Here is a 22,508-nt window from a genome sequence, read left to right as displayed (position 1 = left end):
AAAATCCCAAGGTTCATCCAGTCTCCGGCAAGTCGAATTCTTAATATTCAACACTCTGGATACAGGAAAATATCTCAAAAGGCTTATTGTTTTCACAGCAGAATAACAGACTAGCCTAAGTCACCAGGTGCTACAGCACGGCTGAGATCTGCTTGATACAGAACACCAACAGGTATAGAGGGCTCCAGGGTTTCCTGGTGTTGTCAAAAGAACCATCTCACAGCCCAGCCCCGCAGTGCCTCAGCCCAAGAAGCCCAAGTGGCAGTGCCAGCAGCACCTCACAGATGGAGGAAGCAGCCCCATCGCAGTCCTCACGAACCACTGCACTTTGTCACAGGGCTTTCACAACTGGGACCAACACAGCCAAACAATGCAGCAGAACGATGGCAGGTCCTGTGCTTGAAAGCAGGGCAAACCAGCCAGCATGAAAAAGAGCCCTTTGAACAATGCTTCAGACACTGCACCATGCAGAGACATTTACTCTCCTTTGCTATGAGTACGAGAGAAGCAACACTGAGCTGCAGCACCGGTGCTGAGCGAGCTTTTGCATCCCCACAGCTGCACCGTGCTTGTCCATGCTGCAGAGACAAGGTGAGCACAAGGCAGGCGATGACAGAGGAACTAACCTGGCATTTCTAAGCAGAAACACATGACACAACAGTCCAAGAGTTACACAGGAGCTTAGTGGCTACAAAGAAAAAATCATGCTGCTATAATAAAAAGAGTACAGAAAAGGGAAACTCCCTTTGCATGGTTCCCAGACGAAACTTGAAGGAAACCTTCACATCTTCTTTTACAGTAACAATACAGAAGAACTACCGTTTGGTTGTAGCTGCAGAATGTTATTACTGCCCACAAAAATGGTGTTATAGTTCCAGGACGAGCCACAGAGGGATAAAATATGACTGGGTCAAGGGAACCTGGATGGAAATGACTGTTACCTTACCAGGAGGGCAAAGCAGGACAGACAAAGCTGGGAACAAAGACTAACCAGCTGTAAGATCACTGCTTGACCAGACAGAAAGCTAAATATTGCTATTTGGCTCCAGCAAGGTAAAACAGTGCAGTGTGAGATGGGGAAAATTAGGATGCACGAAAAGGATAGGAAGATGCTGAGGGAGGCACCACATAATGACTGCAGGGAATACCGAGGACTGCACCTTCCAGAGCAGAGCTCTGAAGATGAGACGGTGACTTGTGCCAAGTACAACAGGACCACGGAGGAGGGAGGTGCTAGAAAGTGATAATGGAACGCTGTGACAGGAAGCTATGGCTGGGATGTGCAGAGGTTCTCAAGGAAGGCATGGGGAGGTGAGGAAGGAGCGCATGGCAACTGTGACATAAGGAGAAAAGGGAATACGCAGTTTCATGGGGTGAGGATGCCCTTGAGGATTCAAATACCAGGTACCACTAGGGAGTAGGAACCTAAATCTGACCTCCATGATGCCAAGAAAATATTACAGGGAAAGAGGGTAAGGAAGGAAAGAAGACTGATCGGGTCCTGCTGAGCCTGGGTACACTGCTCACTGAGCTGGTAAAGCTCCCTGGGAGGTCTGAACCGGGGCACTGGGATGAAGGCGGCCTACGCTGGGCTACTGGGGACGGGAACTGGAGAGCTTCAGAGAGGCACCGGGGGCAACTCCAGGAGCCCCTGAGGGCACTTTGTGGGGCACTAGCAGACGCTGAAGGGCATTCAGGGGACAGCTGTTAACGGGCACCTGAGAAACAGTTCATTATGGGGATCCCTGAGGGGCATTTTGGGGTTCACAAGTACCTGGAAAGCTGTAGGGGGTGTTCTCAGGGGGTCTCTGCGGTGGGGGTTGGGGGTCGCTAGCAGGACCCGGAGGGGTGGTTGGGCTGTCACCGAAAACGACGGGATAAATAAACCTTTCCAACGCAGACGATATTTGTTACAATTAAAGATTTTCCAGCCAACAGGGGAAAGGGGGAAATGGCCGAGTCCCTGAGGGGCGCCTTGGCGGATGTGAGGCGGTCACAGGCAGACCCCTGAGGGGTCGTTGTGAGGGGAGAGGAGTGGGATGTGTGGGGGGATCGCCGGCAGCCCCCTGAGGGACGGGCTCGGTGGCAGGCCCCAGGGGAAAGCTTCGGGGGTCTCTAGCAACTCCCAAAGCGGTGGCCCGGGCTGGCGGAGGCGCGGACCGTGCCGGCCGGGAGGGAGAGGCGGCGGCACCGAACGTAACGCGGAGGCAGCGCCGGCCGCAGCGCCGCCAGGACCCCGAGGCCCTGCCCGCGGTCCCCTCCCGCCGCACGCACCTTCTGGCGGATCTGCCCGGACGTCGAGACTTTGCGGATAAGCTTCTGCAGGGAGCCGGGCTCCTGCTCCGGCTCGCTGTCCGACGACTCCTCGGGCGCGGCGCCGGCGGCCGGCTCTGGCTGTGTCTGCTCAGCCCCCGCCGCCGCCATGCTGCACGGACCGGCGGCGCGCCCGGCGCCCCCTACCGGCCCCGCGCGCGCGGCGCCCCCCAGCGGCGGCCGCGTCACATGGCGATGGCGGCGGCGGCGGCGGCGGGAGGGGCCGGGGCGGGGAAGGGCCCCGCCGCCGTAGCGGGACCGTCACGGCCACCCTGCCCGTCCGCGGCTCCCTGCGGAGCGCCCGAGCGCCGATCGCAGCGGCCCGGCCGTAGCTCCTTGGGGCCTGGACAAAGGTGTTCAGCGCAGCCCTCCCCGCTGAGGCGAGCCCGACAGCCGGGACCGGGTCCCCATTCCTTCCCATTCTTCGTGGCTACTGCAGCACAGAATCACGCAGTCATTCGGGTTGGAAAAGACCTCTGACATCATCGAGTCTAACCTATAACCGAACGCCACCTTCTGAACCAGACCACAGCACTGGGTGCCACGTTCCGTCGTTCCTTGAACACCTTCACGGACGAGCACACCACCACCTCCCTGGACAGCCCTTCCCAAAGCTCTCCCGGTGTTCCCAGGATTGAATGAAATGCTGCGAGCACACCCTGCCGCCCAGGCTCCAGCTGCCGTGCAGCCCCGGCCCCGAAGGGCCCTTCAGGGGCGCTGAGGCCGGGCCGCTCCCGCTGCCGAGCCCGCCCGGGGCCGCGGCCGCAGCAGCCCCGGCCCGGCCGCACTGCATTGGCAGTGCCAGGTAGCTTCCTCCCGCCTCTCGACACCCAGCGGCTACGGGCAGTGCAGTGTTCCCGCTGGGATGCCACGGAGACGTGCGAGGGGAAAGCGTCTGTCAGGAAACCCGTCCTGTCGTGTATTTGCTCCAAGCTGTCTTCAAACACAGCAGGTGCAGAGATGCCATCGCTCCCGGAGCGCGTCCCTCTCCGGGAGCTGGCGAGCTCTTTTCAAACAGAGTCCCGCCACATCAAAGCCGCGGAGTCAGGAAACTGGATCTGCTCTCCCCCAGCGGTAAACAGGAGGAGCAGGCCACAGGTCTGACTCCATAACACCAGAACCAGAAGAAAGGGAAGATAAAAGGCAAACAGTTCTAGCTAGAAACCTATTTTCTGCTGACAGAAGTCAGCATCTGCTGGCTGAAGGGCCGGACAAAAGTCCGGCTTGTCCTGCAGGACAGGGAACTGCAGAACCAGCAGAAAGCCCTCACTGCTCTCTGAGCAAATGACCAGCATGAGCTGAACAAATAGCATCTCAAAGTGCTTTCCCAAGCCTGGACAAAACAACAGATTTAATAACCATTTAACAACCATTTCCTTCCCACTGCACAGAGTGCACTGTGGTTTTGTCCCACTTAGCTTACAGAAGTCATCACCACAGCTGACCTAGAGGAAATTTAAGAGGAATTTAAGAGGAAAGTCAGGCAGCAACAGAGGCCCTCACAAAGCTGACACATAAGAATTTTTTTAAAAAGGAAAAAAAAAAAGAATTAATCAGATCTGTATTTACTGGTCCCATACTTACAGATCTAGTAGCCAGAAACACTGAAGGAAACACCTTGGTGCAGAAAGATACACTTGGAAGTAAGACCTGTTCCCCCCTCCTTCTCTTAGATCTTTAAAGGATTTTCTGAACTCCAGCTCTCCAAGACCAGCATAGTCACAGCCAGCAATTTCTTCAACCTTGCTGTATCTTCTGTGTGTTCTCCAGCCACCAACAAATTAGTAATAAAAATACCAGGGAAAAGCCTTCCCAGACATCCAGGTGCAAAAGCTTGACCCTCCCTCAAAGCTGAAATCACACAGAAATTATCCTGATCACAAGCACCTGGAACTGGCTGGGTTCCTTTAGCAGCAAAGCACCCGGTACAGAGCAAATATTGTGCCTCTTGCAATTCGAGCTCAGGTGAGACACCTGTGACTAATGGACAGCACTGAGGAACAGGTGTATCAGGGGAGAGCACTGATGGAACTCTGAAGTCAGCTGTGGCCTTAATTAACTGCTTCCAGCATCTTAATCAAGACCAGTTTACAGAAGCAAAGAGATGTAAGTGTGAAGTTCTTAATTCTATTTTCCAGAGCGTAGGCTGGGAAACTAAGGCTATATTAATAAACATGGACCCTGCATTCCAACTTTCCAGGGAAATTTAAATCAGGGACACTGAAAAGCAGATTTAAAGCAAAAATAAGAATAATAAAACACCAGTTGTTTTACATGCAAAATGTAATTAGCTGATGCAACTCACTTCAGCAAAAACTTACATGAGATTCAGGGAAATATCTGACATTTACATGGATAATGAGAATATCCAGATCAACAAGAGAAAACAAAGTTTGCAGAATGCAATCTCATTTCTTAGAGCATAAACCAACTGCTGGCAGATGGATGTTGGGAAAGGCTCCTCAGGGAAGGCTGCGCCATAATTTCCTCCTTAATTTTCCTGCACCCTCTTTTGAAGCAGTTGCCTACAGGAAACTAGATTAAATATAGACTCTGTCTGGACTTGCATTTCTATTTGGCATTATATAGAGGGAGCTTTAAGCAATTCATTGACAGTGCACATTTATCTCATCTTTAATAACATGGTTATTAAGCATATTGCTAGAAAGGTAATACTGTGTATCAGCATTGTCTATGCTGTGGGAGACAATTTGTGAGGCATTTACTGGTACAGAAAGTGAATGTAAAAGCTACATGGGGACAGTGCAAGCACTGAAAAAATTCAGTGGCTGAATTTGGTAAAGCATCAATGCAAAAGCAACCAAAAGGAAATAAAATCAGTTTTGTACAGTCTGCTGAGAAACTTTGATGAATCACCCATGGCTGCAAGCCAGCCTTCCAGGCTAAGATTTCGTTCACTGGCACTTCAAAGTCACAGACTCTGACAGTGAATAAGTCCAGGCAGGTTGCATAAACCCTCATTTAAGCTCTCACCAGTGCTGAAAGCAACCAACCTTTTTATTAGGCAGCCCTGAAAGCAGAAGTCATGATATGGCAGATGTCCTGTTGTCCTCTGGTAGCTCGAGTAAGAACCAGGTGTTGCGTTTGCCCCATTCAAGGTGAATCTTGTAATAAGCAATAGAGATTCCTGAGGTCATGTCCACTGACCTCAGGGAAGACCATGTATGAACTGAGAACATGCAGACTACTAGAAACTTAGGTCCTACATTGGTAATTGAAGCCAGACAACACAGCTCCTTTGTCAGCTTGTTCTTTCAATCACTCATCAGTTGAGGGTGAATTCTTGTCCTCTTCATCAGGTGTATTTTTTATCTGCTGACGAGCAAACTCCTTAAATACAAGCTCTGCTTCACTGCAATGAAAGAAACACAGGTCTTTCAAAACGATGTTATTATATTTTTACACCAGTAGACTGTAGGCAACACACAGGATGAAGAAGAGAAGCCCACAACAGACTGGCAGTGTTTCCTTTGTCTCAAAGTGATTTGGATCACATTCCCACAGACACCATCTTCACTGGTGCTATTCTAGCTAAAATGAAAAGCAGTTGATTGAGCAAGTCAAGGCACAAACCGAGCATGTTTTTCATCTGTACTGAATCGTGTCCATTCCAGATACATATTTATCAGCTAGCTGAACAGCCTAGAGCTTGCAAGGGGCTTTGCCCAGGAATAAAATGTGAAACATTTCACCCTTTATTCCTTCTATACTAAAATAGAAGCACATGGTCAAACCTAATAAGTTCCTCACACTTCCAGCTACAATGCACAAACACATCCCTCCTGGTTGTGTTTGTGCTGTTAGGCAAAACACCATCTCTTAATCTATCTTCTGTTTAACTCGGAGCAGTCATTTGTCAGGCCACAGTAACTTGCTCACTTTGAATTTTAAGCTGGGGATTTTTGGACAGTTTTGAGGAGTTTTAAAAAGAGTCAATGCACAAGTGTAGCTAGAATGTGAAAGACTAAAAGAAACTTACCCATCCTTCCCTGCAGTCACGAGAATGCAGCAAAGGAGGAAAAGAGACACACGGGGTAGTGAGAACAGCAGATGGCTAAAACACTTGCAAAATGTTTAATGCAAAAAATGTATGGATTGACAAGTCAGAGCAGTGATAAGAAGCAGGATTTGCAGCAGTACCAGTAGAATTCCAGCAAGTCTCACAATGTGCATAACTACACCCAATGAGGCAAATCCTGATCTCCCAAATGGAAAAGCATTCCAGCAACACTGCCCAAGCTATCTGAAGGGCTGAGGAGCCAAAACAGATTTTCCCATCTACGCTTGCTCATGGTCACAGCTGTGGGAGATATCTGTGCACACACCTGGACTCTGAGCCGACAGTGCTTGCATGACATGATGTCAGCTTTAATTGCTCTATCACTGTGATGGAAGAAGTCAGCTTAGATGAGAAGACAATGCTTTTGTTCAATAAACATGAAGGTGTTAAAATTAGAGGGCAAAGTACAGAAACACTTCAGGGATCTCTCATCACATGGGTTAAAGCTTTGGAGGCAACACTCCTGATTTCATCTTGCCCTAAAAATGGTTTCAAGAATTTATGTTTCTTTAGTGGGATCTTTTCTGACCACACTATAACAAATCTTGCTTACTAGCAGGACTCTTTGAAAGCTGCTTCAGCACAGCCTAAAAAAAGCAGAAGCCTGTATTTGCAGAGATTTTATTGTTCTCACAGTTATTTTAGGAAGGCATAGTCACTTAACTGGCTTACTTCTCATGGCTTTGGGTCAGAGAGCAAAGCACCCTTGTTCTACAGAAGCAAGAATCTGGGGCACTTCAGTGACTGGATAACTCACCACCTGGAGATTTCCCATCCACAACACACACTGCAATCAAGGGCAACACACACTGCTGGAAAAGTCAGCATTAGAAGTGTGCCAAAGGAGGCCACTCCAGCCAAAATGCCTCAAAGGATGGCTCATGTAAAGACACTCCTGATGGAATCTCTCCAGACCAGGACAGAAGCCAAGATGAAGTCTGGAAAGTCTCAGGGCATGTATGCTTGATTGGCATGGATTTAAAATTAAACATTTAGAACTTCTAAATTTTCCAACATATAAAGCATCATTCTCATTCCATTTTTTTCTCCTTTAGTCTGCTGTCTTTCACCTCTTGGAGGTACTTTCATTACAATGGGAACAGTGACATGAGTGATGTGGGTAAAGCTGAGCAAGATCCCCACCACTGATCTGAAACTAATTTTATAAAATGGAGTGAGGGGGGAAATAGGTATTGTTTTAATTTGGCATATACTTAACTGTCAGATAAATGATTACTGAGTCAATACACAGATAGTGTGGCAGCAGAGTGGTGCTTGTGATATACCTCAGATGGAAGATGACATTCAAAGATGCACCACTGCACCTTCAGGCTGCAACACTAACTCCAAAATGCTCCAATTGCATGCTAGCAGGAGTTAGGTCCACTCCAGAGTTTTCTGGCTGTCCTGTGGCTTATTTAATATTATAATGTTGAAAAATTCTCAGAAAATGGGTAGACTTTTGTTTCTTTTAATTAGCATTCCAGCAATTGTTTTGAGGGTTGGGATGGGAGGGGGATTGATGAGGGTCCAGAATACTATCATCCTCTCAGGGGAGGGTTCTCTGGAAGCTTTTATTATGAAGCCACAGAAATTATTCCATATAATTCAAGTCATAACATGTGGTAATTTTCAGTATAAACTTTCTTTTAACCTCTCTTAACTTGATGGGGGAGAATTTTCTGCTGTGTTAGAGTATCTATTTTTAAGAGAAAGCATTTATTTCCTGTGTTAACCATTTGCAGAGCTTTCCCATGGGATAGCTCTTGAAATTACCTGCATTTTTTTCAAAAAGAGAGTGGGTTTGTTATTTTCCAAGACATTCAATGCTTTAAAATGTCCTAACTTCTGAAAGTCACAATACCAAAACAGGGAAAGTATTGCTTTACTTTACTGTTAGAGGGACAAAGCATTCCTGGGTTTCTTGAAAACAGCCCTTTTGTGCAAGTTTAATCAGGGAGCAAATAAATGACCATTTGTTGAACAACAGCCAAAACAAAGGCCAGTGTCCAAGACACAGGCCCACAAAACGTAAAACAGCAGAAGATTGGCAGGAAAACCCCAGACCAAAGAATTCATGCTGAGACCACAGCCTTGAGGAAAACTCAGCAGGAACTTGTGGGCTAACTGCTAAACCAGGAAAGGTCTTGGAAGCATGAAGAGACACAGCCCAGTTTGAATCTATCTTTAAAAGAAACAGATCCTAATGCATTTTTTGTCAACAGGCGGAACAGACAGACTGCCAATGTGACAGGAGCTGCTTTGCCTAAAAATAACCACATGTGAACCACATGGGTCCAAAAACAGTCACAAAACCAGCACACATGAAACACGCAAATCCTGGCCTAGCAGAAGATCAAGAGAAGGACGCGATAAACACAGGGAAGGAAGGGTAGCAAGCTGCTTCTTTTCTGTCTCCTGCAGACACAGGGAAGGAAGGGTAGCAAGCTGCTTCTTTTCTGTCTCCTGCAGGCACAGGGAAGAAAGATCAAGCAATCTGTAATAGCCATGCACTGTGACGGACCTGCTGTTTACTGAGTGATGAATGCTTCAGAGCTTGCTCACAGACAGCTAGAGAGGGCAAAGCCATCTGCTGTGAAACAGAGCACACAGCACTTGATCACACTTGCCCCGGCTTGGCCCTGAAAAAATTACCTCATGTTCTTGGGAAGATTATGTTTCTGAGGTTCTCTGTACTCCAGTCAGCCCTGCATGATTAAATGCATTGATGCTACACATTTTAGTTCTGCCATAAATCACCTTAGCTAGAGAAAAGGATATTCCCCCACTGCAAAATAAATCACAATATGTGACATTTTTTAATCCCACTCTAGCTTTAACTCCTTAAGATGGTTGCTCTGACTTCTTTCTGTTCTTCCAGCTGTGCCTTAAGACAGTCAAGTGAGCAGGAAGGTGCAGTAGGCAAACTGGTCACTACTGACTTGTCAATAAAAACAAAAGGGAATGGAAAAAGAAGATAAGGAGTGATCTCAAAACTCCCTGTGCATGCACCTCTGCCAACAAGCACTGCAGAGGCTGCTGAACAAGCCAACAAAGAAAAATTCCATCTTTTGGGACCTTCGAGAGTCCAAACACTGTTGAAGCTCCATCTCTGCAATTAAGCCTGGATTTGCTTGATTCCAAATTAGATGGTAGTTCACTAATGAAACACATTATGTTTCTCAGAGCTCATGAGCTAAAGTGGTAGAAGAAAAAATTAAAAAGCCCGAACTCACAACTGGGAAAAGTGATGAAGCACAGTGCATGGAAAACTACCCACCAATAAAGCTGAAAAGCGTTTCAGTATACCAGCTTCATATGGGAGACTGCTTTATTCCCTGTAATAAGCTCAGACACCACATTCCTGCACAGTTTTCAAGTCAGCTATTCAGGCTTCAGAGGAATTTTCTGTTGTGTTAGAGTATCTGTTTTTAAGAGAAAGTATTTATTTCCTGTGTTAACCATTTGCAGGGCTTTCCCATGGGATAGCTCCTGAAATTACCTGCATTTTTTTCAGTTTATAAGAAACCTGGTATTTCCATCCATACAAAATGCATGGAACATAGCTGACACTTCTGACAGCAGGCTTCTAGAAAGAAGACTTTGATGTAGCAAACAACATGTGGGCTGTGCCTCTGGCAAGAGGATGTGCTGGGGGAAGTGATCTGAGAAATATTGCAGGTCTCCATTTTCCTTGTAAAGTCTTCTGCCCATATCCTTTTAGGTGTACTGTATAAAGGAGTACATCATCCCTCCTTTGAAATGATCTTAGAAGGGAGAATTGCCTGACTTCCATTTTTCTTCATATTCCTCTAAAAATGTAAAATTATTTACAGTAGCCTAAACCTTTGGATAAGCCTTGTTAGAAGTTTTCAAGCTTTCCTTGGTGTCCATGAAAGCTCCTGAGCTGCCCAGAGGCTCTATATGGCCCTCACCAGCCATACTCTTGGGATCACCAGTGCCATCCCAGCCTCCACCACTTCTGTGCCAAGAGAATGTGCTGGCACTGCTCACAGCAGGGGCTTTCCCAGGGAAAATGAGTTTCCTGTAGTGCAACTGCTACAGGACAGATAAAACCTACCTTTGCCCACTCCAGCACACCCGTAATTAGCAAAGACTGATTCCTAACCAGAGCATCTGAATGTGGAGTGGATCACCAGCTCTCTTCTCATTGCTCACAACTTGATTACTCCAACAATTTCACACAGAAAGGACTCGAGTCACCCCTTTCTAAAGCCTCCAGTATAGACCAGAGCATTTATCTCAGAATAACTCTTCTCTTCTCCTGTCACTTTCATGTGAAAGTTTCATGTTCTTAGAAACAGCAGCTTTAAGTCAGTTTGGGCACAAAGAGAAAATGAAAGAAAAAAGAAAAAAAAAAAAAAAAAAAAAAAAAAAAAGAAGCACAAAAGCAGCCATGGCTTTTGTTTGAAACCCACTAAACTTTGTCCCAGTATAGAGAGTAGGACAAGATGGCTCATCTGTAACAGCCCCAGCAGGAAAGAGCTGGTGTGTCTGGTGGTCAGGAGAGGCTTCAGAGGCTGTACAGGAGCTTCTGATTTAGTGTGAGCACCTTGCAATCTCTGGTGCTCACCACTGGCAAACAGAGCCAGCCAGGGCCTGAGGAAGTGGGAGGATGCTCTGACAGCCTGTGGTTTTGGCATCTGATCCCAAGCCTGGGTAAGGCTTGCTCCTGACACTGTTACAGAGGTCCCTCACTTCCACACAGAGACCTAACACTGAAGAGATGTTGGTCTTGGATAACCACTGAACAAGAAGGCCACATCACAGACACCATGGCAAATGCCACATCAAGGTAACAGGGACTCAAGAATCATCAGTAGTTTTATCACCTCTTCACTTTGCTTAAAAGTATTTGGCTTTGTACAGTGTTCATGAGTGTTAGTTATTTTCTGTGTCAGATTTCTAATTTTTTGCTTATACTGCAATCTGGCTGGGAATTGCTGACAGCTTCATATAGGATATTTTGCACTGCAGTCGAAAGATTTAACTGTGCAAAGCTTCCTCAAACCCCTGTTCTCTCAGCTGTGATTCTATACATGAAAGATGAAAGGGAATATGACTCTTTTCCATTTTCTCCCATCTTTGCATCCCTGCTCTCTGTTATTTAGTGCCCGGAGGTTGTTACATACACACACAAACACACACATATATAGACACACAAACACACAGAACAGCTCCATACTGGAGCTTTGTAGGCTCTGAAGGCTTCCTGTAGCACAAATCACTCTAAGCCTTACAATGGTGAGAGCTGTTAATGAACAAAGGCAAAAACCAGGTGTAACTGACCTGCTGGGTTTTTTTCCTCAGGTTTGGGGTGCATGAGACGAAATGGCAGCTCTGTGCCCACTTCACTTTGGGAAGAAGAAAGAATGCATCAGATCCACAGCTCCACACACATGCCTGGTTCATGCCTGGTTCAGCCTCCTTCCTCCTTAGGCCAGCCTGAGCCCTCGGCTCCAGCTTCACCCATTCCTTCATATTTTTATAATCATAATTTTCCTCTCAAAAAAAGTTAAGCTCAAATTTCTCCACAAATATCCCAGGCATATTCACTTGCATGGATGTGTTTATTGTGTGCTGAATGTACTTGCATGTATGTAAAATCAAAAGATATTTTTGTAATAGCTTCATTTTCACAGGAAAACCACAAACTACTTGCTTCTAACAGCTTAAGGGACAGTTGCTTTTTTTAGGGAGGTGAGAATGGCAATAAAAAAGAGAATAAAGAGATGAACTAACAACTAGCACTGCATGGTTTGAAAAGGAAGATGACATTTACCTGGAAGTGAGGTCTCCCAGTATGCTACAAAAGAAAACAAGGAGGAAAACAAAGAATATTTAATGTCTCTCCATTCTGGTGCTCCAACAAGTGCTGTTGAATTGGTGGACTACTGAAATCACTTCTCATGTACTGTTCTCTACTTGCCACAAATTCAACTGAAGTTGTTTTTTAAAAGGTAGTCTTAGTTTTTCGTGTCATTCCCATGGACAAAGAGTGTTACACTTACCCTGGAACAGTGAGCTTCACTTTGATCTTGTAGGAAACCAGAATCCCCATCACTGTCTTGTCTATTCCATCCTTAATGCTGCCAGAGAAAACAGAGATCAGGGTGAGGTGGCACAGCAGTGTAGCAACAACACACACCTGGAGCAAGAACATGCTGGAAGTGGGAGGGCAGGCAAGCCTCAGTACAGCCAATACCTCTCCAGATCTGTGATCCCCCTTCACCCTGAAGGAACATGATGGCATTAGTAATGGCGCTACATGTATCCATCCAGGCACAACTTCACAAAGGCCTGAGGGAAGTGTCTCCTCCATGCTCCCCTCTTCTCTATAACTCTCCTACTACCTGGGACCATTTAAAACTCCACTCACATGGTACTAGAAGCCAAGTTGGTGTCCTCATCCTTCAGTTTTCCATCCAGAGCTATTTCCCGTGTCTCCCGGTTATTTGCGAGCAAGGGCAGAACTGTCAGTGTCTTGGTCAGGCTACTGTTTGGCTGCACCTTTTCACTGAAAATAAGAAGGGAAATGATAACACTGTGGTTTGTTACACACCCAACTAGGAGAATTTCAAAACAGACTACAAAGCTGCCCGAAAGGAGAGGAAACTGCAAATTCAGTTGTCAACAATACAGATATCCACCTCTAATCTGGTCAGCAAAATTCCCTTTCTAATCAACAGAGAAAAACAAGCACTTATAGAAAATGCCTAATTTCACATTAAGGCAGAAAAGTAGGTCAAAAGCACAGAATAATGGAATAGTTTAGGTTGGAAAAGCCCTTTAAGATTATCAAGTCCAACCACTAACCCAACACTGCCAAGGCTGCCAGTGGACCACGTCCCTGAGTGCCACATTGATTTTTCCTAATATCTAATCTACACCTCCCCGGGTGCAACTTGAGGCCACACCCTCTGTGCTGCAAAGCTCTGAATTTGGACAAAATGAATCCTAGTTGAGAATACCAATACTGAATGGAAAACATGTCCCTAAGCTGCAGAGCAGAACACCAGACAAATATAAAGTACCTGGGTATGCCCAACCCTCCTCACAGTGTGAGGTTCAGAGCTGCGCTGCCAATGCAGTGAAAAGCAGCAAGTGGTTCTCCATAACATCTAGACTCAAGGTTTCTGTGGGCTTTCTCAGGCCAGAAGAAACCAAATGAAATGCTCTTGCTCAAGCAAGAGTGTCCATGACTTCCAGTCAAACAGCAGCACCTTTCAGAAAAGGGCTGCATCTCTATTTAAAGATTTCCAGCTATTGGGAACCTTCCACTGCCACCACTAAGCTCGTCTAGCAGGTAATTACTCTTCAAACCTCTTCTGCAACACCCCCATTCCCTGAAAAAACATGAGGATCTCTGCTGCTCTGTGAAAAGGAGACCAGCTGCATCTAAAGAGTATGAGTGGTGTGGCACACACAAGGTAAGAGAAGAGAGCACTATAACAGCAGGAGACTGCCAGACTAAGTATGAGAACCTCTCATCACTGATGACAAGGGTAATTAAAAGGGTGGGAAGGAGCAGGAGCAGTCACTCACTGTGCTTCCTCAGCAGCCACCACTTTGGTGTAGAAGTCACTGGAGTACAGCACCACATTGGCCACCTGCTCCACTGAGAGAGAAAGAAGAAAGCAGATACTCAGGTGTGTGCATGCACCACAAACAACACAGTTGCCCCCACCCCAAGTCCCAGGAATGGGAAACATGGTGAAGAAAGCAGAAAACCCCATCCATTTAGAGCCTGAAGGGACCACCAGGTCAGATAGGCTGACCTGGACAGAGACCAACAGTACACCAGTGGCCAAAGTCTGTCTTCCCTGAAAGGCACGTTGGAGACAACAGAAAGTCAGTAACACACAGTTTCTCTTGGGATCTTCTCCTTCCATTATAAAGATGTCCCTCTTCCTTCTCAGTTTGGGTCTTTTATCTCTGGTCCTGCTATCTCTTGTGTGCCTACAGCTCATGCATGTGCATTCAGGAGACAGCATCAGCACAGAGCCTGTGGTAACAAATGGCTTACATTCTCCAATCCTACACAAAAAATCCCAGGGTAATTCTGACTGAAACACTGAAGAGGAGAGAGTCTGGAACCAACAAGGTCTTTTTAAGTCTAACAGAGGCATAAAAAAAGAGCCTAAAACTATTTGGGAATCACAGTACATCCCAGACTGGCACTGAAATAGTTTTCTCTGCTATAGTTCTGTAGGAGCCTCAGCCATTTTGTTCTCTCCCTGCCTTCTTTTCTTTTTCCCATCCTTTGTCTTTCAGACTGTTTTCCCCAGCTCTGCAGCTTGTGGGATGAAAACATGCAGTGTCACATGTAAAACACTGGCACAGCAATGATGCTCAGCCCCTGCCCTCAGCTTCCTCAGGAGGAATGACACTGTTGCTGGCAGAGTTTCTCACACTGCCAGAGGTTGCTGGAATGCCAGGCAAAGCTGTATGTTATCCAGGCACATTCACAGTTAGCAGGAGCATCACACTGGCAGGGAGCCCTTCCCACTGACCTCCCAGTAAGGGTAAGGGTTCATTTCCCCCACTTTTCCTACACCTGCATTGCCCACTGCAGGAGCCAGACCCCTTCTCTTTTTCTAGGGGAAAAAATCTAGTGCCTGAAATTAGGACATACAAGTAACCACAGGAATGAGGAAAAAAGCTACAGCGCTTCACTTGACAAACAGCAAAGAAACAGCAACACACAGGGGGGAGGGACAAATTCCTGACATCCCCAACTGCCTTCTTAAACTGTTACAAGCACTAAATTCTGTCTCTCTCTCAGTCCTATTGCACTCGAAGAATTCCAATCAATAGTAAAAACATACCCTGGACTTTGATCTTCTTCACTGTTTTCTCTGTGTTGTTGTTGATGGTGACAGTGACTGGAATGGGCTCACCATGGTAGTATACCTAGAAGGAATGTGATGCTCAGAAATCCAGCCAGGAGACTTCTCCCAAGCACTAACCCCTCTAGTTCCCCCAGATTACACCTCACAGAGGCCACACAGGGGAAATGACCCCTCCCAGCAATTCATGACTCCTCCTTCAATGACTTCAAATGCGTTTGGTAGGGCTTCAACCAGCCCTAGCAGTAGCCACCGGAATTACATGAGAGCCTTTGAGTGCTGGGACAAGTCAGTCTCAGCTGAGAAAGCAGCAAAATGCCCATTGGCCTGCAGATACCACGAGCCCCAGCCCCAGGGCAAACGCCCCCTCACCTCTTTACTGAGGCAGGCTTTCAGGTGCAGGGGCTTGTTGGACATGAAGAACTGCCAGGTGGTCTCTGCACAAGGCTGGGGTCCTGGGTTCTCTGGAGCATACTGCACCTTACGGATCAGCAGACGTGCAGAGTTCCTGGGAAGCAGCAGAGGACACCGTGGTGACACCCAGTGCTTGGTAGAGGCAGGAGTTCTGCATTCCCATGTTCCCACCCCCAGGAAGTCACTGACAAGGGGGCAAAGCTGAACAAACAACCCAGGTGCATCACTGGACCACCCTTCCCCTAAGGCAAAGCTGAAGAGAGACACATCCTGTTACCTCCTGTGAATTCTCTCTTCCACATTTTCTGTTGAGAAAGCTTTCACCTCAAAGTCCACCCCACAAGTCTGCCAGAGAGAGAAAGGACAGCTGTGAAATCAGGATCAGAAGACAGGAACATCTGCAGATGTTTCAGTAACTTTCTGCACACCAGAATTTGGCAGACTCCTGCCAGCTGCAAATTAGACAACTGGTGTTGGCACATTCACCTGTTCTACAGTGCTTCTGATAAATGAGACTTAATCACAGTTCTGAGAGATGACATCCCTGCCCCTGAAAGGCTTCCTGTGAGACCAGTGCTGGAAAGGTCACATCATAAGCCTGCCCAGTGTGCCACGCTGTCTGGCCCACCCTGTGTTTCTGAACTGAATTTCTGAGTTGGCTTTGTAATGCCAAAACCAGCATCTAAGGAGTGGAAGTGATCATGCCAAGCTAACCTTTGCTTTAACAGGTTTGTAGCATCGTGGGGCACCTGTGTGAGTCCCAGGCAATTCTCTACAGAGACATTTTTGCTGGAGTATCATTCCCTGGCATAAAACACAGGTTATCCTTTCTGCACTGATTCTACAGCCCTCATCCCACTTTGCCAGGCTGATTGCCTAGTTCTGCTGTCCAGACAAGAATCCAGCCAAGTATAAAAGGAATATTTTTAACAGTATCAGAAACTTTGCAGAACATATAATTATTTAGTGACTTTTACTACAGGGTTTTTGTTCTCTTTACTCATGTGTACAAGCCAGCTCTTCTCTGCATTTAATTCAGGGCAGGTCTCAACACATGTTATTTATAGCAATCTGTGAGATTTAAGGCACTCAGTCTCCTTTTCTTTCATGTAGCCTCACAGCCACAATCATTTTATGTGCAGCCAAACCACAAATCATGTGATAGCCTTAAAGAAGCTACAACACTGCAGATTTTGTAGTTTTGCTGCTATTTGTTTGGATCCCCTTTCTTATTCTGAGGATTCCAACTCCAATTCTGTGACACATACTTGTAGCTCTAAGTTCCTGACATTTGTGGCACAGCACAGTAAAATCAGTATCACCTTCTCCTACTCTCAAGCTAAACAAATTCCCATGGTTTTTTTCCATCTGACTTTCCTTAACCATGATAAGCACAAGTGTCCCACTGGACTCACCTTATCAACATCACGAGGTGCAGGCTGCAGACAGACTGAGCAAGGCAGGTAATCTGGAAACTGTGGGAGGAAGAAGAGGAAATGCCCCAAACCAATAGTACACAGATGTTTTAGGTAACATACTGCACACGAAAGCGTCCTGAAAACAAGGGGTCACTCATTGTAATGCCATAACCCTTTGGAATTCTGGCTAGTATACTTGCCTTGTATGAACAAATCCCTTTCTTCCAAAAATACTTTAAAAGTCAAGAAAGAAAAAAAAAGTCCATGCACTATGTGAATGTTCCTCAGGAACACTAAGACAGACAAATGACTGACAGCACTGGAAGGATTTCCTGTTAGAATTTGGCAGTCAGCTGTCAAAGACCTTTTCATCTCCTTATTTGATCCAAAGTTCTTAAAGGAAAAGGATTTGGCACTGAGGAAATGGTAAAAATTATTCCAGCCCCTCAGGAACAGGAAGGCAAGAGTACATGGGGCTGTTGCTAGCATAAAGGCATTGCAAATTCCGCTGCCTTTCTTAAAAAAGCACTTCTCACAGTGGTGTGATCACTGCACAGTTAGGATCTTCTTGCACTTTACCTCTCAGGATTCCAGGAAAAAAGAACATCGGTAACACCACCTGTCACTCAAAATTGGAACTTGCAGAACATGAATTCACTATTAATTCCCATCTTTAGTCCATCACCAGGCCTCAACAGCCTCGTAAGCACAGACAAGAAGAGAATCTCTTGTCTGAAATACTCTCTGAAATACTTACAGTAAAGAAAAAGGGATAAGCATTTTTCCCCAGCTTCTTTAGCAGAGATTCCTGCAAGAGAGTGAGAGACTCTGGCTTGTCAGCAGGCGGGTACACCTGGACCCTGGAGAAGAACAGGTCGCGGCGGAAGGCGAGGCCAATCACGTCGATGTCTTCCTGGCCATAGCGGAACACGCAGGTGAGGGACACAAACACTGGGAAGAAGCACAGGACAGGTGAAACATGCAGCAGGATAACGGGGAAGCCAGGCTGGAATGGGGACACCTCCTGCCTCAGGGAGACACGGGAATTCATTTCAACACTCGCATAACCCAGTGAGTACTCATCCCATGTGTAACAACAGACACTGCATTGATAAGAAGCCCATTCACTGAGGCACAGAGTTACATTTGTACCCTTCAAAGAATAAGAAGGTTCTACCTTAGCATCTCACTCAGAAAGACAAACAATTTCTGAGACATACATCATTGCATAAAACCTCAAACCTTTTTTCCCCTTGACAATAGCAGGATCCACCAATACAACGCCATCTGAAAGAAAGGGAAAAATGAAGATTAACACAGATAAAAGCAGGGTTGAGAGCAGGAAGAGCAGCACAAAATCTCATGGACTTACCTACAGGTTCTACATTCCCTATGTTGTCGATGAAGTCCCGCTTTCCCAGGTAGATGGTCAGCTGCGGGGAGAGGATGACCACAGCTGAACTATAAAATGTTTGTGGTTGTTGAGAGAAGGGGGACACACACATCAGAGAGCTATAAATTTTGCAGAGATCAGAACAATGCCATTTTAATTGGAATTTTTTTTTTTCCAGCAAACATGCAACCCCCACCAGACTCAATAGGATTATTCACATGCAGGACATCGGAACTGAAGACCTGATCTAGACCAACTTCCAGAGGTACAACACAAATACCTGTGCATGGGATAAAGAAGTGTAGATTTAAAGATTTTAGGTGCTGTCAGGTTGGAAAGACAACAAATCAGGTTTGTTTTAAACATTTACCAGTAGAAGTGCAACCCAGGAGGAGAGTGAGGTGAGCTGCCTTCTCTTGTATTAAAACACATGAAAATTTGCCCTAAAAACTGTTTACATCATCTCCTCAAACTTAGTGGTAATATGGGTCACACTTCTTCTTCGGAAAAAAATAAACGGGACAGGAAGGAGCTTTCTAATAAGTCTTCAGTCTGACTACAGGTAAAACTCAAACCTAAATAAGCCCATTATTACTGTACTCACAGCTTTGTCACGGGTGCTTTTTCTGAAGATAACTTGTTTTTGAGGAGAGTCAGCATTCTTCCCACCAATCCCAGTCTTTTGAGACTCAGGGCAGCTCATGGTCAAAGACAGGGATGTGACTGTGGGTGAATGAAGCTTTTCTGTCCCAAAATGTCCTGTGCCAGATGCCTGGGAAAAAGAGGTGGATGAGATAAAAGCAGTAGTAAAGCACTGTACTCCTGTGCTGCTTCAGACCCCCTCACACATCCAAATGGTGGCTCTGTCTAAAAGCTACCAAGGCGGTTTGTGTTGATAAGGAGTCAGACCAATTCCCAAATAAGAACTCATCTGTGCTGTTGCATTTTCCTCAACCAGAACCCAGTGCAACCCATTATGGGCAGAGCAGCACTGAGCTCAAACCAGAATGCACCATAAGGACAGAACAGTCCAGCCACCTGACCAGAAAGGCAACAATTAGACTTAGAGGTAGGGAACAGCTTGCATCTGAGGGGTAGAAAACATATGGAATAAAACATATGGAATAAAAATTCTTCAGGAGGAGAAAAATAAGGAGGGAGAGAAAGGGGGCAGGAGGAAGAGAATGAGGGGAAAGTAAGAGAAGCAGTGGAAAAGAGAAGGGAAGAAGAGATAAGGGAGACCACAAGGGCACAAGAGATATCCAGAGAGAGAAGTCCAGAAAACCTGAGTAGTACAAAGTAGAGAGATTAACTTTTCATTCTGTTTTAAGTCACAAAATAGCATCTAGCTAATGATCAGACAGCAAATTTAAAATAAGGTGAAGCATTTCCCCAGTTAACAGAAGATTCAAGGTGGCTCTGGTAATCACCAATATGAATTGAATCACAGGATTAGACACAATCACAGGGAAAAAGGCCTTTGGCAGCTGTTGGACAAGGATCCAGGAGCAACGTTAACCCTGTAAGATTCTGAAGCAGAGGTGCAGCATCAGGAAAGGATGATGCCACACATATCCTGTCCTTACACTCCTCACACCATCAGAGCTGTGTGAATGAGAGCCCTGTGTTAGACAGACCCCAGCTCTGATGGGGTATGACTGTCCTTGCAATTTGCTACCAATTCTATTTCTCAGCTTGCTTTCCCACTTTAAAACTGCTTCAAGAGTAAAAAAGTTTCTAGGGCCTATTTGAGATAACAAACCGTAGAAAAAGGAAACACTTGCCTTCTTGGAAAGCTGAAAAAAAATGTAAGGCAGACATTAGAAAAAGACCATACACAAGTAAGCATTTCTATTTTTATTGTTTTTCAAGCCCAGACCAGTATTTGTTGCTGACTAGACATGCTGTAGGCTCAAAGAAACACACCAGCAAATAACATTAAATACCTTGCTGTGTTCCAAGCGGCACAGGAGCTTCCACAGACAGTGATGAGAACTTATAAATTACTGAAGAAAGATGAATTTTCCGAGGCAGCTGTGTCCTATGCTTCTTTGCATCTACCAGAGGGAATTACTGCCCTCTTCACAAACAAGGAAGACAATTTGTAGGGGATTTGAAAGCTCGTCTCTAGTTGCGTCCATCCAGGATTTCAATAATTAATCCCTCTGCAAGAGCAAATATTGTACCTGGGCTAAGATTCAGCTGGGAAGTGGTTAAGTCAGCAAGAACAAGGCACTACTTAAGGACACTCAGCTAGTCAGTAAAGAGGTCTACAGCATCCTATTCACATGTTTTGCAAAGACTACAGACTCATGAAGCACAGGACAGCTACTGAAAGCAGTTTATTCTAAAGCTCTATCTCTTTCCTAGGGCTGCAAGACATGCAGCCTGGTAAGGAACTGAACAGACAAGAGCCATTTACGAAAAAGGGAGTTTATAAAACATTAAAATGCCATTTTGATGGCCTGTCAAACACTGAGAACAATGCACTGTTCTCATGATCACTAAGCAATTCATCTATTACTGCTTACCAGCAGCCAGCTGACATGCTGATGCAAAACAATACACTGCTGGCTTGTACAATCCCCTCCTCAATTTACTTACAAAAGCACAACATCTGGGATTTAAGAAACACAGATATTTCAATTAACTTCAGCTTTGCTGTTCCTTTATCTTTCAAGAGTAGCTTCCTCCCCCCCACCAGTGAATTTGGCCCTGGTGTTTTGCACAGCAGTATATGTTAACTTTTGGCTTGTGAGCTGCAGGAACAGCTGTAGCTTTCCTCTGGCTGCATCTGTTCATTTGATTACAAGGATCACATGATATCCTGTCCACTTGCCAGCCTAACAGCTCCCTCCAGCTCAAGCAACCTTGCAGTCACAGATCAAGCTTGCTTTTCACAAACAATCACTGACATTTGCCTGAATATAGTGGCCAGGGCTACATAATTACTCAAAAAAATGAATGACAGAAGCAATGTTCCTCAGCTCTTTCAGGGTTCCAGCAACATTTTATTAACTGGAAGTGGATTATTTGGAGAGCTTAATCACTACTCTGTCTAATCAACTCTGGCAAACACAAACCAGCCAGGCTGGAACCACAGAAATTCACACATGCCTGTGCTGCAGAAGGGAAGCCAGGTCCTTATTGTAGGAAGTAAGGAAGAAACCCGAGATGAAACTCAGTCACACTTCGCAAAAGCAAAGGGAGGAAGAGGTTTTGTACAAGTCTGTGCTGCAGCCACTGCAGGGTTATTAGTTCTCTAGGAGAGCACGAGCATTCCTTTTGGCACATGTACCATTGCAAACATCTTCAGAAGATCTTGGAAACAGCTCTCTGTAACACATGCTCCTAGTGCACCCTTAATTCAGAGAAAGATGTCCAACCCATCCCCAAATCCACTTGAAGGACAGCTCCACCTCTGGCAGCAAAACTGCTACAGCCACCTGTGCACTGCAGGTTCCTTCATTTGCTCTTCTTCTCTCTGCAGGCTGAAGCAGAAAAGGAGGCAACAGAAGTAATCAAAATATAGGAAAAAAAGAAAGGTTAAAATTGCTCACTAGAATTTCCTGCATACCTTGGTGCTAAGGAACTTTAATCCAAAATGCTTAAAGATTTAGCTAGCTGGCTGTTATCCTTCAGCATTATTGACCTGCTTCATAACAGCATCAATGGGCCTAACAAAGCCCTTTGGGCAAGATCTGTGTCCATGCTGTAGAAAAACACAAGTGCAGCAGTCTAAATTATAAACATCCTAAACCCATTCTGATCCTCCTCAGCAGAGCCTGCAGTTTTTATTATGCTAATCTCCCAATAATCTTTCATCATGCTGACTTGCCACTTCGTGATCTGCTTTCCTGCAGTAACCAAGGTCACCTGGACTCGTGGCAGGTGCCTTTTCAAAGACCATATGCCACTGCAGCAGGCAGAAGAAAAAAATACCTTGCCCTTAGAACCTGTTCAGAATGCCAACTTTCCTTTTTTGCTAGAGTTCTCACATCCATGAGCTGAATAAAAGC

General features: G+C 45.8%; 2 protein-coding genes across 4 annotated transcripts in view; both read right to left on the bottom strand.

Annotated features, from left to right (window-relative positions):
- The window catches only part of DGKD (diacylglycerol kinase delta), a 62,184-nt gene extending 59,726 nt beyond the window's left edge, over nt 1-2,458 (bottom strand). The window contains exons 1-2 of one of the 2 annotated variants that reach the window (XM_038145230.1): nt 2,275-2,397; nt 627-688 (exon numbers count right to left, since the gene is read on the bottom strand). Coding sequence is in view for 1 of the 2 variants with exons in the window: in XM_038145226.1 (XP_038001154.1) it covers nt 2,275-2,424 (150 nt within the window). In the remaining variant the exon portion in view is untranslated. Of the gene's footprint in view, nt 1-626; nt 689-2,274 lie in introns of both variants that reach the window. The other variant, XM_038145226.1, reaches the window with a different exon arrangement.
- Nucleotides 2,459-4,578: 2,120 nt separating this feature from the next.
- SAG (S-antigen visual arrestin) lies at nt 4,579-20,667 on the bottom strand. Of its 2 annotated transcripts, XM_038145245.1 has the most exons (16): nt 20,436-20,663; nt 19,094-19,261; nt 18,469-18,529; nt 18,339-18,383; nt 17,854-18,047; nt 17,094-17,153; nt 15,956-16,023; nt 15,637-15,772; nt 15,244-15,328; nt 13,961-14,033; nt 12,795-12,932; nt 12,427-12,504; nt 12,198-12,221; nt 11,705-11,769; nt 6,314-6,323; nt 4,579-5,686 (listed from the first exon to the last, which is right to left on the bottom strand). In XM_038145245.1, the coding sequence occupies exons 2-16, from the start codon at nt 19,190-19,192 to the stop codon at nt 5,593-5,595; spliced, it is 1,230 nt and encodes a 409-aa protein (XP_038001173.1). In that variant the 5' UTR covers nt 19,193-19,261; nt 20,436-20,663; the 3' UTR covers nt 4,579-5,592. The 2 variants fall into 2 exon arrangements, with proteins under 2 accessions (XP_038001173.1, XP_038001175.1); XM_038145247.1 differs by lacking the exon at nt 6,314-6,323 and having other exon boundaries at nt 20,436-20,667.
- Nucleotides 20,668-22,508: the final 1,841 nt, after the last annotated feature.

Source organism: Motacilla alba, chromosome 9 (assembly GCF_015832195.1).
Source record: "Motacilla alba alba isolate MOTALB_02 chromosome 9, Motacilla_alba_V1.0_pri, whole genome shotgun sequence".
Lineage (NCBI taxonomy): Eukaryota > Metazoa > Chordata > Aves > Passeriformes > Motacillidae > Motacilla > Motacilla alba.
Note: the sequence above shows the minus strand (reverse complement) of the source record. Positions and strands in the feature narration are given on the sequence as shown.

Coding starts and splice junctions, on each gene's coding strand:
- SAG (XM_038145245.1), bottom strand. CDS start 19,192: ATGAGCTGCCCTGAGTCTCAAAAGACTGGGATTGGTGGGAAGAATGCT. Junction 15,773..15,955: donor GAAGAGAGAATTCACAGGAG/GTAACAGGATGT, acceptor GCTGCTTCCCAG/GAACTCTGCACGTCTGCTGA. Junction 12,933..13,960: donor GTGGCTGCTGAGGAAGCACA/GTGAGTGACTGC, acceptor TCTTATTTTCAG/TGAAAAGGTGCAGCCAAACA.